Raw genomic sequence first — 16,666 nt, forward strand, 5'->3', positions numbered from 1 at the left:
ACAAGGTTACGTAATAAGATGAAAGATGGTTTTCTTGCTACTACACTTATCCTTTACATTAAGAAAGAGATTGTCAAGACTATTGATACGGATTTTGTCATAAATGAATTTGAAAGCATAAAATTATATCGATCACAACTTATGATACTTAATGTAAAAATCAAATGTCAATTTTTCTTTTTAATTTATGTCTATTTATATTGGTAAATCTGAAAACTTATATTTAAATTGTTAATAAAATTTTATGTTATAATTTAATTTTATTTTAAAAGTAATTAATTTTTTACTCCGAATCAAATCATTGACCTGATCCATAACCTTATATAATTACTCTTTAACTACCCCTCATACAAAATTCTAAATCTGCCATTGATCAATGTCTACTGTTGTTGGCTTTGTCTATAGTTTTTGGGTTGGATTCCTTGTGAACTTATTTTATTTTTACCCTTCACTCTTTATCTTTGTTAACTGTGTCAACTATTGGCCATCTCTTGAAACCGGACAAATCTTAACCTTATATTGATAAATCTTCAAAAACCTATAGCTTATTATGACGATTCAAGTCTCAAACTTGTAACAATTTAACGCTTAAAAGTTTTCTTTCTCTTTGAATTATTTTTGTTTGTATGTGTTTAGTGTATTCTCTTTGTCTTAGGGTTAAGGTGTTTTTAGGGTTTGTCTATTAACAAAGCCATATCAACATGATTGTGCCATGTCAACACATAATTAATGCCATGTTAGCAAGAAATGTCACATTAGCTTAATCAAATTGCCATATCTAAATACTTAACGGAGAAATTTAATAATGTTAAAGTTAGGGATTGAAATTAACAAATCGACAAAGTGTAGGGACTTAATTTACACAAATTATATATAGAGACTAAATCTATATTTTTTGTAAAGTATAGACACTAATTGCATAATTTAACAATTTTAAAGCAACAAAAACAAAAGTAAGATATTTTTTTTGTAAAAAAATCTACTTAAAATACTATTCCAAAAAAAAAAAAATCTAATTTTATAGATTTTTTTATTGGAACTTTGTAGGAACTAACTTAAATAATATATGAGAATAAATTTAAATTATAGGACCAAAAGCATACCTTATCTTGTTTTATGAGCCATATAATATCATCAATATATGTAGAAGGAAAACAGGCTAATCATATTAACTGGTTCCATGAGAAGCTCCATATGTGTTTAGTAGTAATGTTTTTCTTGTTAAAAAAAAGAAAAAGAAAAAAGGGTACAATCCACAAGAGTGAGGTGGCAATGAGTCACGTGGTATTCACGTGAAAAGTCTTCAATGTGGCCAGTGGCTACGATTAATCGTTGGGGTCCCAGGCAAGCCGGAAGTAGACGCACTCATTTCTCCATCACAACCACACACACGAAATTCCTTACGCCAAATCTTAGGGGAAAAAAAAAAAAAAAAAAAACAGGCGCAATGCTCTGAAGAAGTCTCTCTCAACATCTCCTTCTCATCTCATCTTACTTAACCAATCCTCAACATGGACACCGTTCTCTCGAGCTCATCGTCTTTGGTGGTCCGGTCAACTCTCCCTCCGGTCCGCTCAGTTTCTTCCCCATCTAAACTCTACTCCGCAACATTCTCTTTCAATCCTTCAATCAACGGCCTTCGAAGAAACCGTCTACCGCTTCTACGGTCGGTTAGTTCCTCTACGGTTCCTAAGTTTTCGATACAGTGCGGTGCCATTAAGGAAATAAAAGAGAGCGAGTTCCAAAGCACGGTGCTGGAATCCAAACGTCCGGTTCTCGTTGAGTTCGTTGCCACTTGGTGTGGGCCCTGCCGCTTAATCTCTCCCGCCATGGAATCAATCGCTCAGGTTCCTTTATGTACTTATCATCCAATTACGTATTTATTCCTTTAATCGAGAACTTAAACCCATTGAATGAGTATGAAGAACTTAAACATGATTTATGTTTTTCTAATCTCTCTTTAAACGGAGGGTATTTTTTTCTTGAATAATTGTTAGGAATATGGAGACAGATTAGTGGTTGTAAAAATAGATCATGATGCAAATCCAAAGCTGATTGAAGAGTACAAAGTTTATGGATTGCCTAGCTTGATTCTGTTCAAGGATGGGCAGGAAGTGCCAGAAAGTAGGAGAGAAGGTGCGATTACAAAGCCCAAGCTTAAAGAGTATCTCGATGCTCTGTTGGAGACAATATCTGTAGCTTAGCAGATATTCTCTCCTGCTTTTATTTTAACTTCCTTTTGTTTTTATTCTATATTTTCGTATTGGTGTTTAAATAATACTTGTATAGTTTTTTGAGCTATAAAAGATGCCTAGAAATTTCATGAGATACAATCTGAGTACAGTTCAGTGTGGATGTGTGGGCTTCTCCACCTGTCTAGATTTATTATATGTTTTTTGGGGGTGGATAATTGTGTTCTGATTACAAATTTATACTAGTATTTGATATTTATATCTGATAAGTTTCTTACAGGTTATCGATGGATCATGTGTCGAAATTAGTACTAGTATTATTTACTATTTAAGATTGAAAAAAACTATTTGGAAGGAGTGGTAATTTGTGGTGTGTAGAGTTATAGAAGGATAGGTTATCAAATATGAGCTTTTGATTAATGGTAATCAGTAGGATTGGTAGGAAAACTTGTTATGGTTGTCCCTAAACGCTCTGTTACAGCCTAATGTTGCAATAACAACTAGTTTTCTGTAAATTCTGTTTAGAGGTGCAGAGCCACCTCCTCTTTTTGGTGGGTGGTGCTCAACTCGAAAGGAAGTTGGGCTGTGATTTTCTTGGTTTTAAGCCACTGGTTGACACTCTGTTATTATAAGTAATCCCTTGTTTTTTTTTTTAGGTGTATCTCACATTCTTCTTTAGTCCATTTTAATAACCTCTTTTTGTGTGTGTAAGAAACTTATAATCTTTAATTGAGTTGTACGATTGTCTGGTCAGGAGATAACGACAGTTTTCAGAAAGACTTAAAGTTTGGTCAAGTTTCGGTGTGTCATAGTAAAGGTGAAAGGGTACAGAGCTTTGTTTTTGTTGTTCTGCTGTTGCTTCATGTTATTTTCCTTTCCTGATGGTCACAACCAGAACCTTAACCTAAATAATTAGCAAAGCACATGTGTTGGATCTTGCTTCAAGCATCCCTTTGCTCAACTTTGCGGTTGGCACCAATGACAGCCTCATCTGGGATGTACTTGGCCCAGAACCAGTGTTGCTTCCATACTTTGTTCATCTCTTCAATCGGGACGTTCTTTGTCTCAGGCAAGAAGAAGTAAATGACGATAGTCATGATTATAACAAAGGCAGCGAAGAAAAAGAAGAGGCCAAACTTCATGTGGCAAAGCATGGAGAGGAAAACTTGAGCAATGATGAAGGTGAAGATCATGTTAACTGCAACGTTGATGGCTTGTCCAGCTGATCGGATCTCTAGAGGGCAAATCTCACTAGGTACCAACCATCCCAATGGCCCCCAGGACCATGCGAATGCTGCTACGTACACACAGATTAAGAAAAGCAGGAAGTTGGCATCAGATTTTGACAAGGTCCCCTCACCATTGAGCCCAAACTTCAAGGCTATCGTGATTCCAACCGCAAACTATAGCAAAATAGAGAAAAAAAAGTCACAATGTCAACAAAAAATTCTACCCAAAAAATAAGAGTCTTGAGGAGCTTATGTATGATGATAAAAGGCATTCAATTACCTGGCTAATAATCATTTGAACGCCACCTTCAAGGAACAAAATCCTTCTTCCGTACCTATCAGCAGAATAAATGGAAACAATTGTGGCGAGGACATTCACAGTGCCAGAGATAACCGCGGACATGAGTGACGCGTCATCACCAAAACCCAAGGTCTTGAAGAGAACAGGTGCATAAAACATGATCACATTAATGCCAGTGAGTTGTTGGAAGAATGGAATGAGAATGCAGAGGACAAGTTGAGGCCTGTATCTTGGTTGGAGAATGTTCCTCCACGGGTGATCCACCTTCTTGGCAGCTTCACTCGCATCAACAAGGTCTTGAAACTCATCATCAACGTTTTGGGTGCCTCGAACTTTTTGCAACATTTGTCTTGCCTTCTCAGAATGGCCTCTCTCAAGAATAGAATTGGGAGTGTCTGGTAGCACGATCGCTCCAAGGGTCATCACTAAGGCAGGAACGACTGCAAGAGCCAGAGAAACTCTCCATCCCCATCCACCTTCGATCTTTGCTGTACCATAGTTAATAAGGCCTGCGACTAGAATTCCAATTGTAATGGCCATTTGGAAACCAATGTTCAAAGCTCCTCTAATCTTTGCTGGTGCCATTTCGGATAGGTAAACTGGAACAGACTGTCGTGGATGAACAAATCATCTATAAGTCCCTTAAGATAGAAAGGAGGTAGGAGGATGAAATAAACAAGTAGCCGGAAGAGCAACAAGTTTTACCTGATTAGCAAATCCAACACCCACACCAAGCAACAAACGGCCAATAATTAGGACTGCAACGTTCATAGCAACACCATTTAAGATGGAACCGACGAGAAAAGCAAGGCCTCCAACGAACATGGAAACTTTTCGGCCAAAGATCCTTGTTACAACTGAAGCAAAGAAGGAAGCTACCAAAGCAGCAAGGTAGAGGGAAGAGGTGAACAATGTGAGCAGCTGGCTATCAAATTTGCAATACTCACTTTCGTGTTTGGCTGCATCATTCTGTTTTGCAAAAACCGAAGGGAAGAACTTTTTCAGAAACGGTTCCATTGAGGTCACCCCTCCTGCAGAGATTTGAAAAAGAATACCAAGTCAGAGTCTTGGAAAAGAAACACAAAATTACATGCTCCACTAATTAAGATGAAAAGATCATAACAAGACAGGCAATCATAGTCTGAACCTGAGATTCCAAGGTCATAACCGAAGAGGAGACCGCCAGTGGCGGCAATCAGACAGGTGCACACCACAAAGGCGGTGACACGACCTTCATAGCTGGCCCCTCCACCTTGTTGAGCAACAAATCCTCCTCCTGCCATCTCTCAATCCACGCAGGTAACTCACTCTGTCCTTTATGCAACTCAAGAAAAGTAGTGTCTAAGGACTTTTGTTTTTCCCTTCCAGGTTTGGTGATATACTGGGGATGTTTTTACGGTGATAGTTGAGGATCTTTCAAAGGAATTTGCCCGCAAAGGTCCCGCATACCACCAAGGAAGAAAAGGAAATGTAACTCTCTGACCTCCCACTGCTAAATCCTAGATGAAATGCCTGGTTTTATATATGTGATCAAGTGGCCTGCTAGGGCCCTAAAAACGTGCTTATTTCTAACAACATTGCTGCAAAAATAGGACATATTTTTCAACATTTAACTGGCTTTCCCTCTTTTATTAAATTCATACCTTTGGAAATGCTATTTTCAGACCCTAGCATTGCGATTACCACTGGATTCTACCTAGTCTCTATCCATAGTCATCATTTTTTTTTTCTTTTGTAGCAATGGAAATCCTTATCCATAAAATCTACCAATTTAAGTGGTTTGCCCGGGGTATATATGGCTAAGATAATTTTGGCTGGTCATGAGAAGAGTTTTGGACTATATAAGGAAACTAATTTAAACTTAGGTCTAAGTGGTGCAAGTCGGAATCCACCAAACGTTATGTTAAGATCTTTTCTGTTGTATTTTAGTTGGTTTGTTTTCCATGTATTTATCATTTCCCCATATATGTATGGATCTTGAAGGTAAGCCTCTAAAGCATCAACTGCTATAGGTTTTGACACATAACACAGTCATCTCCTCTGTTAATGTTGTTATGTTGTCATTGTTGTTTCACTCTTTATTAGTATTTAGCTTTTGCTATATTAATCCAGTAATTAGTTGTCATTCTGATTATTTGTAAATACCAAATCATTTATTCTGTAATATATTAATATCTAATTTGTCTTTGTAAAAAATCAAAAAAAAAAAAAAAGAAAAAGAAAGAAAGAAAAGTTCATCTACTTATGACTTGTGTTGGTATTTTCCATTCCATGGGCAAGTTTTTGGAAATTCAAATAATTATCATCTTTGTTTATTTTGACTCGTTAGTAATTAATTAGTAATTTTCCATCCATCCCAAAATATGATCTCAACTAGCTTTGCATTCACTATATTTGGCACTCATATTCCCATGTATGAACATAAAAGCGTATGGGCCACTTATACCAAGCTAGGTGCTTATTGCTTTATGTGAAGAAGAAGATTAGGAATATATGTATAATAGCATGGAGCCAGCTGTTTAGGCTTAAATTAGGAGAGGTCTCGCATCGCATCCAAATCTTTTGTGTCCTTTTATCCCCATTATTTTTCCTTTTTCATTCCATGAGTAGTGTTGCATTTGCATAGAGATTTGCCAAATTTTATAACCTTACATGGCAAGATAATAAATAATTAGTGAGCAATAGTGAAGCAAGCGATTTGTATGTTATAATGAATATCTTTATGATATGTGATTCATTGAAATTTCATCTTATTATTGGATAACGGAACTTTTAAAACTTTTTTCATATTTAACTATTAGCATTGAAATTTCAATTAGTTTTATTAAGAATTTATTTTTAAAGAGTGCAGGTTTATTAATTTAGAATTTTACGTAACTAGGCACCATAATAATTATATAAAGATTTAATTTAGGGTCGGGTTTATATATATGTAAACATAAAAGAATCCTATTTTTTGGTTTCTCATGACAATTCCTTTTCCCTTTTCAGATCTTAAAAACAAAACCTAGATGTGGGATTTTTAGACCTTTCATTTTTTTTAAGATTTTAGAGAAAAAGGATCGGAAAAGACTTTCAAAAAATTACTCTTATTAAAGAAAATAGGTGAAGGAGATGAATTGAAAAATGATTCTTTTTTGTGATTCAGTATTGATAAATGATGATGACTAGTGATTGGCAATTGACGATAGGCGATTGGTTGTGCTTTGTCATGTGATTATGTCAATTAGTCATGTTATTTGTCATATGAGAAAAAAGGGACAACTCATATTAGGTTTAATGGTTATATTCTCGTTCGGTCAAAAGTGTTTTTTGAACTAAAATAAAAATTAAAAAATTTATTTAAATACAATAAAAATTAAACATTTTAATTGGATAAACGAATTTACAAGAACTTTTTTAGAATTTATGCGAACTGAAAATGGTGATCGGAGAGATGCTCCGACTAAGGGGGTCCAAGAAAGGTGAGGAAGACGCGACAAATTGATATGGTGAGCACAATGGTCGAGAAAAGAGTCAAAACTCGAATAGGAAGATAACGTTTGGGAGGAAGCAGTGAGATAGGATAGGAGGAAGAAATATGGGGTTTTGGGTGGGCATCGTATGCGTGGTAGATATTGTTGTAGAAATACGAGAGATACTTGATTCCGTTGACATTGCGCATGCAGGGATAGATGTGAATGCAACACTTGTTGACATTCCAAGTCGCTCTGATACCTTCAAATGAGTCTTGTATTTCTCCTTAACAAATATATACATACAAGAGAAATTTACATGTGAAAGACAAAGTAGTCCTTCCTAATACATGAAAGTAACAATTACATACATTAGCATTTTAAGCGTACAACAGAGTACTCTCCTTCCTCCCTTCCTTCCTTCCATCCTTGTCTGAGTGCTGACTGGCTGAGACATAGCCATCTCCCCTCTCTCACAGTAAACTACATTGGAAAAAGAAGAAAAAGATGCTAGGGTTCACTAATTTTAAGCTTTTTATGTGCTTAGCGTAGTAAATTTCTTGTTTCTTTGGCTCAAGGAAATAGTTAATGGTTCGGAATTTTGAGTGAGAATGAACCTTCAACTGTACTTTAGTGTTAAGGTACAAAACAAGTACAAGACACAATCAAGCTGCAAACAGATTTGCACAAGGAAGAGGGCAGCCAACGTCACATTCCACTTGCCATTTTCCTTTGCAACCGAAGATGGTTAGGCAAACAGCTTGCCTGAAAGAAATAGTTTTAGAATTAAATCCTTCTTCTCTCTCTTCATTTTTTGCTTAATTTTTTTTGCTTTCGTTGCTTTCCATCCTCTCATTTTGAGCCATTCCAAGCTGAAACCTCAGCCTGTGATATTGTGACAGGGGCCAAAAACCTTAAGCCAAATCCTTCAAACATTAGGTGAGCAATGGCCGTGGCCATGAACAGCATCACTAGGAATGTATTTTCCCCAAAACCAATGTGCCTTCCACGCTCTATTCATCTCCTCGATCGGTACGCTCTTTGTCTCAGGCAAAAAGTAAAATATGAAAATAGTCATTGTAACAACGAATGCAGCGAAGAAGAAGAAAAGGCCGAATTTCATGTGGCAAAGCATGGAGAGAAAAAGTTGAGCAATGATGAAAGTGAAGAACATGTTGACAGAAACATTGATGGCTTGCCCTGCGGATCGGATCTCTAGAGGGCAGATTTCACTTGGTACTAGCCATCCCAAGGGACCCCATGACCATGCAAATGCTGCCACATACGCGCAAATCAAGAAGAGAACAAAGTCAGCGTAGCCTTTTGATAAGGATCCTTCACCATCGGTACCAAATTTCAACCCCAAAATGACACCGACAGCAATCTACAATGGAACAAATAAGTTGATGTTAAAAAGGAAAGGGAACTCAGTTATCGGTTGCTTTAGAATGGAGATTTTGGGACAGAAGTGGGCAAAAAGTTTTAGTAGTCTAGTTACCTGAGACACAACCATTTGGACGCCACCTTCAAGGAACAAAACCCTTCTACCGAACCTGTCAACTGAGAAGACAGAAACAAACGTGGCTAGGACATTGACTCCACCGGTTATAACTGCAGACATGAGAGAGGCGTCATCACCAAATCCAATAGTCTTAAACAGGACGGGGGCATAGAACATAATCACGTTAATGCCAGTGAGCTGCTGGAAAAACGGAATGAGGAAGGTGATGGCAAGTTGAGGCCTGTATCTTCTCTTGGTGATGTTCCTCCAAGGGTGTTTTACTTCCTTTGCAGCCTCACTAGCACTAACAAGATCTTCGAACTCCTCATCCACATTGTTAGTGCCACGAATTTTTTGCAGCATTTTTTTGGCCCTATCAGTGTGGCCTCTGTCAATGAGGGAATTGGGAGTGTCTGGCAAGAAAAATGACCCAACAGTCATTATTGTTGCAGGGACAGCTGCAAGGCCCAAGGAAAGTCTCCAACCCCATCCACCCTTGATCTTGTTCGAGCCATAATTCACTAGATTTGCAATTAGAATCCCAATTGTAATTGCCATCTGAAAGCCAATGTTGAGTGCTCCTCTAAGCTTTGCAGGTGCCATTTCTGATAGATAAACGGGAACGGACTGCCATAAATAAACACAGTCATGCTTGAGTCTTCTGATGAGAAGTTAGACAGGAAGATGTAAAAAAAGGTGAAAGGAATAGCAAAAGTTTACCTGATTAGCAAATCCAACGCCTACACCAAGAAGCACACGTCCAACGATAAGCATTTCAATATTCCTAGCAGCACCATTAATGATAGCGCCAAGGAAAAAAATAAAACCTCCTAATAACATGGACAATCTTCGACCAAATTTCCTCGTCATTGCAGAGGCAAAGAAGGAAGCTACCAAAGCAGCAAGATAAAGGGAAGAGGTAAACAGTGTCAGAAGCTGGCTGTCGAATTTGCACCAATTATTCTCATGACCAGTTTTATTTTTCTGGTTCTTATAAACTGATGGGAAGAACAACTTGAGAAATTCTTCCATTGAGGTCACCCCTCCTGCAGAAATTATGGAATTGCAATCAAAAGAATGTTATTACTTAATAGGTCATCATCCTATACCATCTAAACAGCTCCAAAATTCTTGGTAGATTTGACTACATCAACAAAGAGGTTTATGTTTTTTTACCTGAAATTCCAAGGTCATAACCAAAGATGAGACCACCTGTGGCCGCTACCATGCAAGTCACTAAAACAAAGAAAGTGACTCTAGCCTCATAATGTTTCACTCCAGTATCATCAATATAAACACCCCCAGCCATCTCTAGCAGAACTAATGTGAATCTTTAGACCTATCCTAGAAAATCAAACAAGTGATTAAACAGCGAGTTTTGTCGAACTATTTACAAGGTTTATTTTTTGCATGCGGATCCTTTAAGTTTACGACCTTGTGCATTTTTTCTTTCTGTTTTTTTAATCCCTACTTTATAGTATCTGGATAACTAGTAGAACTCAGCTTTATATATATATATTTTGAATAACTTCCCATCCACTGATTTCTTTTTCTGTTATGCCTTTTTTTGGAAATTTGAATGTTCTGAGACTGGTTTTGGCATACCGTTAGTCTTGACCGCATTTTAGTTCGCTAGGCCATTTTGGAAACTTTGGACTTGGTAACGTGCCTAAATAGCAACACACAGTGGAAACTTGCATTTCTTTTTTCCTTCTGAGCTAAAGAAACTAGAAACTGAAAGCTTACAAGGTAGGGAGTAATAACTTGATAAAGAATTTGTAAGAAGAAAAATTAAGGAAAAGTGAGAAGATCCAAGGGAAAGAGACTAACCCGTTTAAGGAACTGAGCTGAATTATCAGCTGATCAATGATAAAATATGCTTGTTGATTTTGCTAATGTTGCTCTCCAGCTGCATAATCAGACATAATTAAAGAAATATTACAGTAGTAGTTTTGGGTCAAAATTGGATTCCATTTCTAATACCATGAGCCCCATTAAAACTGTTAATTAGAATACGGTTGTTTGAATTTTATTGGGCTAAACTGCGGCCATACAATGACTAGATTAGATCTGGTTAAATGGTTATTTGTTTCTTCCATAGGTAACACTTGTTGCTTTCTTTGTACATAAAACTTAGGTTTAGCATATTATCATATATGATTCTATATATGGTTTCTAGTTCTAGAAACTTGTAGTATTTTTCGGTATATCACTATTAGCTTCAATGGAATATCAACTTAGATTAATTATGTAGTACTAAAGATTAGGATTCTCATCCAGTTCTATATTCCTCCTTTTGGAGAAGCACAGCCTCCCCTGTCATGGCCTACCTCTTAAGTTCATTCAAGAGACAAGTAGAAACATAATCGAAGAAGCATCACATTATCAGACTGCTTGGTTAGCAAGAATATTAATTATTCACTTTACACTATCAAATCTGTGGATTCTTTTAGCTCTTAGCTATCTCGATTAGAGGCAGGTAAAATACCAAAATTTTACTCATGCAAGTGGATACCTAAGGGATCAATGGACATATGATCATGAATACATTACTACTTGATTTAGTAGGTGCTTATAGTTTACCTATAAGATCAGGCTCAAGCAGCCACGTGAAAATTATAAAGGACAACCAGACTTATTCTCTAATCTTATCAGAATCTGTCATATCCAACTGATCAGAGGTTATGCTTCTGAGGCTATATAAACAAGTCCTTTCTGCCCTAAATTTTTCAGACTCAGGAGTTAGCAGAAGCAAGCGATAGATACAAAATATAACAAGGCAACTCGCATTCACTCTCCCTCAAGGGCTTCACAACATGTCGTACGTGCAGGCTTAATGTCCCTGCAATAACGACTGAGTGGTGGGTGAAGTCCTTGTGGGAGAGTACATGAGATCTGTCTTGCTCTTTGTCGAAATAAATTCCAAACAGCAAAAGCTTCTCAATTCAGACAGAGCTATGGTTTTCTCTTTTTCTTTCTTTTAATGAAAATGTTAAGCTTCCATCCTTAAAACCTTACACCGCTGTGTTTCTCTTTTCATGGGTGAAAATCATTGCTTATAGGGTTCGAAACGAGTCAATAACTGCTTAGATAATGTTTGATGCATCTTTTTTCCAGACTCCAGTACTTGAAAACGCAAAGTTTTTTAGAAATAAATAGTACTGCTATGAAGCTTGCAGTCACAAAGAAAGGTTTGGCAGAAAATTCAAGTGATCAAACCCATACAGGATGTCATACCCAAATTTAGACTTTAATGTTTTAGGCTCTGGATCCTTATCAATATTTTTGTTTTTGCATATAACTAATTCAAAATACTTCTAGGTAGTTGATGTTATTTTCTATTTCTAAGCCCAGCTGATATATCTTTATCCATAAATTAATATTTACTGTCCTGTGCAAAGGCTCATCCAGCTATATATAGCTTTAATTTGCTATCACCATTACTAACACTACAAAGGGAAAAACGGAACGATAGAATTAAAAAACAGTGGATAATGTCATCAAAGGCCTGACTGTAATATAGAAATATAGTTGAGCCCTATATTTGTAATGAATTCATCAAGAAATCCTCCGCCTGTACAGGCCTAAGAGGCATTTGCTAACCTTTATAATCCGAGGTTCATTTCAGATCAGAGACATCAATATTCTGAAGAAGAAAAAACTTTTAAGACTAAATCGTCAAAATTTGAAGATGGCTGGAGGAGGTTTTGTTGCTCAAGGCAGGGGAAGTAATATGAAGGCCGTGTCACCGCCTTCGTGGTGATCACTTGTATGGTTGCTGCAATGGGAGGTCTCCTCTTCGGATATGATATTGGAATCTCAGGAGGCGTGACTTCAATGGAATCGTTTCTGAAGAAGTTCTTCCCATCAGTTTTAGAAAAACAGAAAGATGAGGCCGCTCATGAAAGCGAGTATTGCAAATTTGATAGCCAGCTACTAACATTGTTCACCTCATCACTCTACTTTGCCGCTTTGGTAGCCTCCTTTTTTGCTGCTGCGGTGACAAGGACCTTTGGTCGGAAACCTTCCATGTTTATTGGGGGCCTTGTTTTCCTTATTGGCTCAATCCTTAATGGTGTTGCCATGAATGTTGGATTGTTGATCATTGGCCGCTTGTTGCTTGGTGTGGGTGTTGGATTTGCTAACCAGGTAAATATTTGCTACTATTAATTTCGCCTTCTTTAATGGAACATATGATTTCGATCTGTCTCAAAAAATTAACTTGTCTTATTTATCCATGGCAGTCTGTTCCAGTTTATCTATCAGAAATGGCACCAGCAAAGATTAGAGGAGCTTTGAACATTGGTTTCCAAATGGCCGCTACCATTGGGATTCTGGCAGCTGGTCTTATTAACTATGGCACAGCAAAGATCGAGGGTGGATGGGGATGGAGACTTTCTTTAGCTCTTGCAGCTATTCCTGCGATAATGATGGTTATCGGAGCTGTCCTCTTGCCTGACACTGCAGTGGCAAAACGAATGTTACAAAGGGTTCGTGGCACTCAGGATGTTGATGACGAATTCCAAGACCTCGTTGATGCCAGCGAAGCTGCAAAGAAAGTGGAACACCCCTGGAGGAACATCCTAGAGAAAAGATATAGGCCCCAACTCGCTCTTTGCACTCTTATCCCGTTCTTCCAGCAGCTTACTGGCATCAATGTTATCATGTTTTATGCGCCTGTTCTCTTCAAGACCTTAGGCTTCGGTGATGACGCGTCACTTATGTCCGCAGTTATAACCGGTTTAGTGAATGTGCTTGCCACGGTTGTTTCCATCTTCTCGGTCGATAGGTTTGGAAGAAGGGTTTTATTGCTTGAAGGCGGCGCCCAAATGATTATTAGCCAGGTAGCTAGCTTTATTTACCTTACCATTCAATGGCCAACACACTTTTAATTTTCTTTCTGTATAGAATTTGCGATTGAAATTGATGTTTGCATTTTTATGATTGCCACAGGTTGCAGTTGGAATCATGGTAGCCTTGAAGTTTGGGGTCAATGGTGAGGGGACTTTGTCGAAAACCGATGCCAATTTGCTGGTGTTCTTAATCTGTGTGTACGTTGCAGCATTTGCATGGTCTTGGGGGCCATCGGGGTGGCTGGTACCTACTGAGATCTGCCCTCTAGAAATCAGATCAGCTGGACAAGCAATTAATGTCTCAGTTAACATGCTCTTCACCTTCTTCATTGCTCAAACTTTCCTCTCCTTGCTTTGCCACATGAAGTTTGGCCTCTTCTTTTTCTTCGCTGTCTTTGTTATAACCATGACTGTCTTCATTCACTTGTTCTTGCCTGAGACGAAGAACGTCCCAATTGAAGAGATGAACAGAGTTTGTTAGAAGCATTGGTTCTGGGGAAAGTACATCCCCGATGAAGCCGCCATTGGCAATCAAGCTTCGAGAGACGAGGCTGTTTGCTGAGCAAAAATATAGCACAATTGAAACCCAAAGGAAAAGTGAGCAAGCACGGAGATCCACTTCAACAAGAACAGGCACATTTGATTAGCCCTCTGGTTTTAGAATTTGTTTCTTTACGAACTGAGACAATAGCGATTTGTATTGACTTCAACTCTTCAGGCCAAGAAATAATTAATGGGTTACCCTAGATTGTCTGTTTGCTCTTCTTCCCTAATAATATAGAGGGGGCAACTCATATAAATAAAAAGGTAAAAAGATCTAGGTAGTCCCTTTCCTATTTTGTTTAATTTAATCTTTCTACTCAAAATCGAAGTAATTTAATCTTTTGATTTTGAAAATTTTTTCAATTTCGTTCTTCTCCCTAACGACATCCATTTTTATCATTAAAGGTGATGACGTCAACGTTAACGTGACAAACTTTGCCGACTTGGCAATGTATGTGTGATTGACTGAATGACGTGGCACTGCCACGCGGTAGACAGAAGGGTAAAAATTTTCCTACCCAAAAAACCAGAGGGACTAAAGTGGAAAAAAATTTAAAATACAGGGACTAATATGAATAAAAATTCAATGTATGAGGACGAAATTGAACGAAAATTTAGAGATTAAATTGAGCCCAAAAAATTATAATTAACTCACTTTTCAGATTATTAAGTGTTTTTCTTGTTACTATCATTTCAATAATAAATATATTAGACTAAAAACAAACGTAAGTGGAGTCATATATTAGCTTTATGATCATTTCTTTCAAAGGTAATTTGAGAAATAATTTTTTTTAAAAGGTAAAAATCTAAATTCCATTTAAGCAAAGATTACAATGTTGTTTCAAGCCTACACCAAGATGGTTAGACTTTTAGCACAAAAAACACCTTGCTAGTCACAACCACACCTCAAAAATCAAAATCAATCACAGGGCCCTTTAGAAAAAAACCAACTCCCCTATACACAACAAATTATACAAAATTGGTGGAGACTAACAAAATATCTGTAACTCAATCTCAAGAAAAAGTGAATATCAACAAAATGAAAACCAAGAGGAACCATCATGCAAAATCAACGATCCAATCTTTCCAACATTTTGAAGCCCAGGTAACACTACAAATCATAAAAAGCTTTTATAAAAAAGAACTGTTCTAGCTCATAGGAGCTCCAAAGACCACTAACCATAACAAGAATAGTACCTACAAGCAAGCCTAAAATGAAGGAAATCACTCCCATTAACAGCACCTTCTTAAGGAAATTATATAAATATAATTATAATTATAATATGAAAAGAGAGACAGCAAGAACATCAATCTTTTTAGGAAAGAAAGGCAACTTTATATATATATATATATATATGCAAAACAGTGTACAAAAACCTTTACAAGAGGATTGTAAGCTAACAGTAGTTTGACCAAAATCAAATAGAGCCCTTGTACAATATATGCCAACCAAAATCAGCTAAAGCCCTTGTACAATATATGACAATTACCAAAGAAAGCCAGTTATTATAGACAAAATCAAGGCAGCAACATTTACACAACATTTAAGTACCTAGTAACAAAAACAAGTATACCATTTAATTGTAACAAGACAGCATATAAACCACAGCAAATTCTCAAGCATTCTTAATGCTTTCTTGAGTGGGCAAATCAGCAACCAAATTCGATCTACTGGGTTGCTCCTGGTGTGCAATTTCTGTGGCAATATGAACAAAATCAATGTTAGAATTGCAAAAATAATGCTAAAGCAATATGATCATATTGCAAGTCATAATTTTTCTAACCAATAGCAGCCTACTGGATATGAATGACCTTGAATCCCCATGGCCAGTTGCAACAACTAATTGATTTGGCCTTCTAGCCTATTGAAAGAAGCATGCACACTGGTTCATCAAATAACCAAGCAGCAAAATCATAAAACAACAAGACATGAACAAAGATTAAATTGTCACTCACATTTATAATAGAAATCTGTTGTGGAGGAGCTGTAGGTGCTGAAGTAGATTGGGTTTGGAGTCTATAGGCTGCTGTCCCCTTCCCTTTAGGGCTTGCATGCTTCAATTTTCGTCTTAGGACAACAACATATTTTGAAATAAAACCCTTCGTAGTTGCAGCAACAGATTGGTTTCTTTTAGTAACCCTCATTTTTTTCCTCTTCTTGATAGCCGTAGATGTAGTGGACCTAGCAACACCTTCACTTGCACTACTAGGAAGTTGACTTGCACCAATAGCAGCTTCACTTGGTGCACCAGTAGCAGCTTCACTCGCTCTACTAGCAGAAGATTTACTTTTTTGACTTTGATTTTTTTATGTGTTTGTTTGACTCTAGACATAAAAATTAAAAAAAAGTAAGTAACCAGTAATATAAATAATAACTAAATCAAGTAACAAGATACATAATAGATAACACTTACATGTCACATAAGACAATTTGACCTATTGTGTCCTTCTTGATGACAAATCAAGCATTTCATTATCCTTCCGACCCTTGACATTGTTTTCTTTGGCCCTTCACCTTTTTCTCTTTACCTTTCCTTTTTTGATCGTCTAGCAGATCTCTTTACATATGGAGGTAAGACAACCTCCACATTT

At 37.1% G+C, this 16,666-nt stretch overlaps 4 protein-coding genes across 4 annotated transcripts; 2 read left to right on the top strand and 2 right to left on the bottom strand.

Annotated features, from left to right (window-relative positions):
- Positions 1-1,381: 1,381 nt before the first annotated feature.
- THX (thioredoxin X) lies at positions 1,382-2,333 on the top strand. The gene is made up of 2 exons (XM_007043194.3): positions 1,382-1,847; positions 1,998-2,333. Exons 1-2 carry the CDS (start codon positions 1,512-1,514, stop codon positions 2,202-2,204), a joined length of 543 nt encoding a protein of 180 aa, XP_007043256.1. The 5' UTR covers positions 1,382-1,511; the 3' UTR covers positions 2,205-2,333.
- A 670-nt stretch (positions 2,334-3,003) lies between these two features.
- LOC18608476 (Major facilitator superfamily protein) lies at positions 3,004-5,005 on the bottom strand. Its single transcript, XM_018115769.2, has 4 exons — positions 4,870-5,005; positions 4,428-4,753; positions 3,702-4,331; positions 3,004-3,595 (listed from the first exon to the last, which is right to left on the bottom strand). The coding sequence occupies exons 1-4, from the start codon at positions 5,003-5,005 to the stop codon at positions 3,134-3,136; spliced, it is 1,554 nt and encodes a 517-aa protein (XP_017971258.1). The 3' UTR covers positions 3,004-3,133.
- Positions 5,006-8,105: 3,100 nt separating this feature from the next.
- Positions 8,106-9,987, bottom strand: LOC18608477 (sugar transport protein 4-like). Its single transcript, XM_018114875.1, has 4 exons — positions 9,855-9,987; positions 9,399-9,724; positions 8,676-9,305; positions 8,106-8,561 (listed from the first exon to the last, which is right to left on the bottom strand). The coding sequence occupies exons 1-4, from the start codon at positions 9,985-9,987 to the stop codon at positions 8,106-8,108; spliced, it is 1,545 nt and encodes a 514-aa protein (XP_017970364.1).
- Positions 9,988-12,369: 2,382 nt separating this feature from the next.
- LOC18608478 (sugar transport protein 11-like) lies at positions 12,370-14,377 on the top strand. The gene is given in 4 exon segments (XM_007043198.3): positions 12,370-12,408; positions 12,411-12,827; positions 12,923-13,522; positions 13,632-14,377. Coding segments are annotated over 4 exon segments (1,437 nt in total). The 3' UTR covers positions 14,013-14,377.
- Positions 14,378-16,666: the final 2,289 nt, after the last annotated feature.

This window comes from Theobroma cacao, chromosome 2 (genome assembly GCF_053813885.1).
Source record: "Theobroma cacao isolate CCN51 chromosome 2, ASM5381388v1, whole genome shotgun sequence".
NCBI classification, from domain to species: Eukaryota; Viridiplantae; Streptophyta; class Magnoliopsida; order Malvales; family Malvaceae; genus Theobroma; species Theobroma cacao.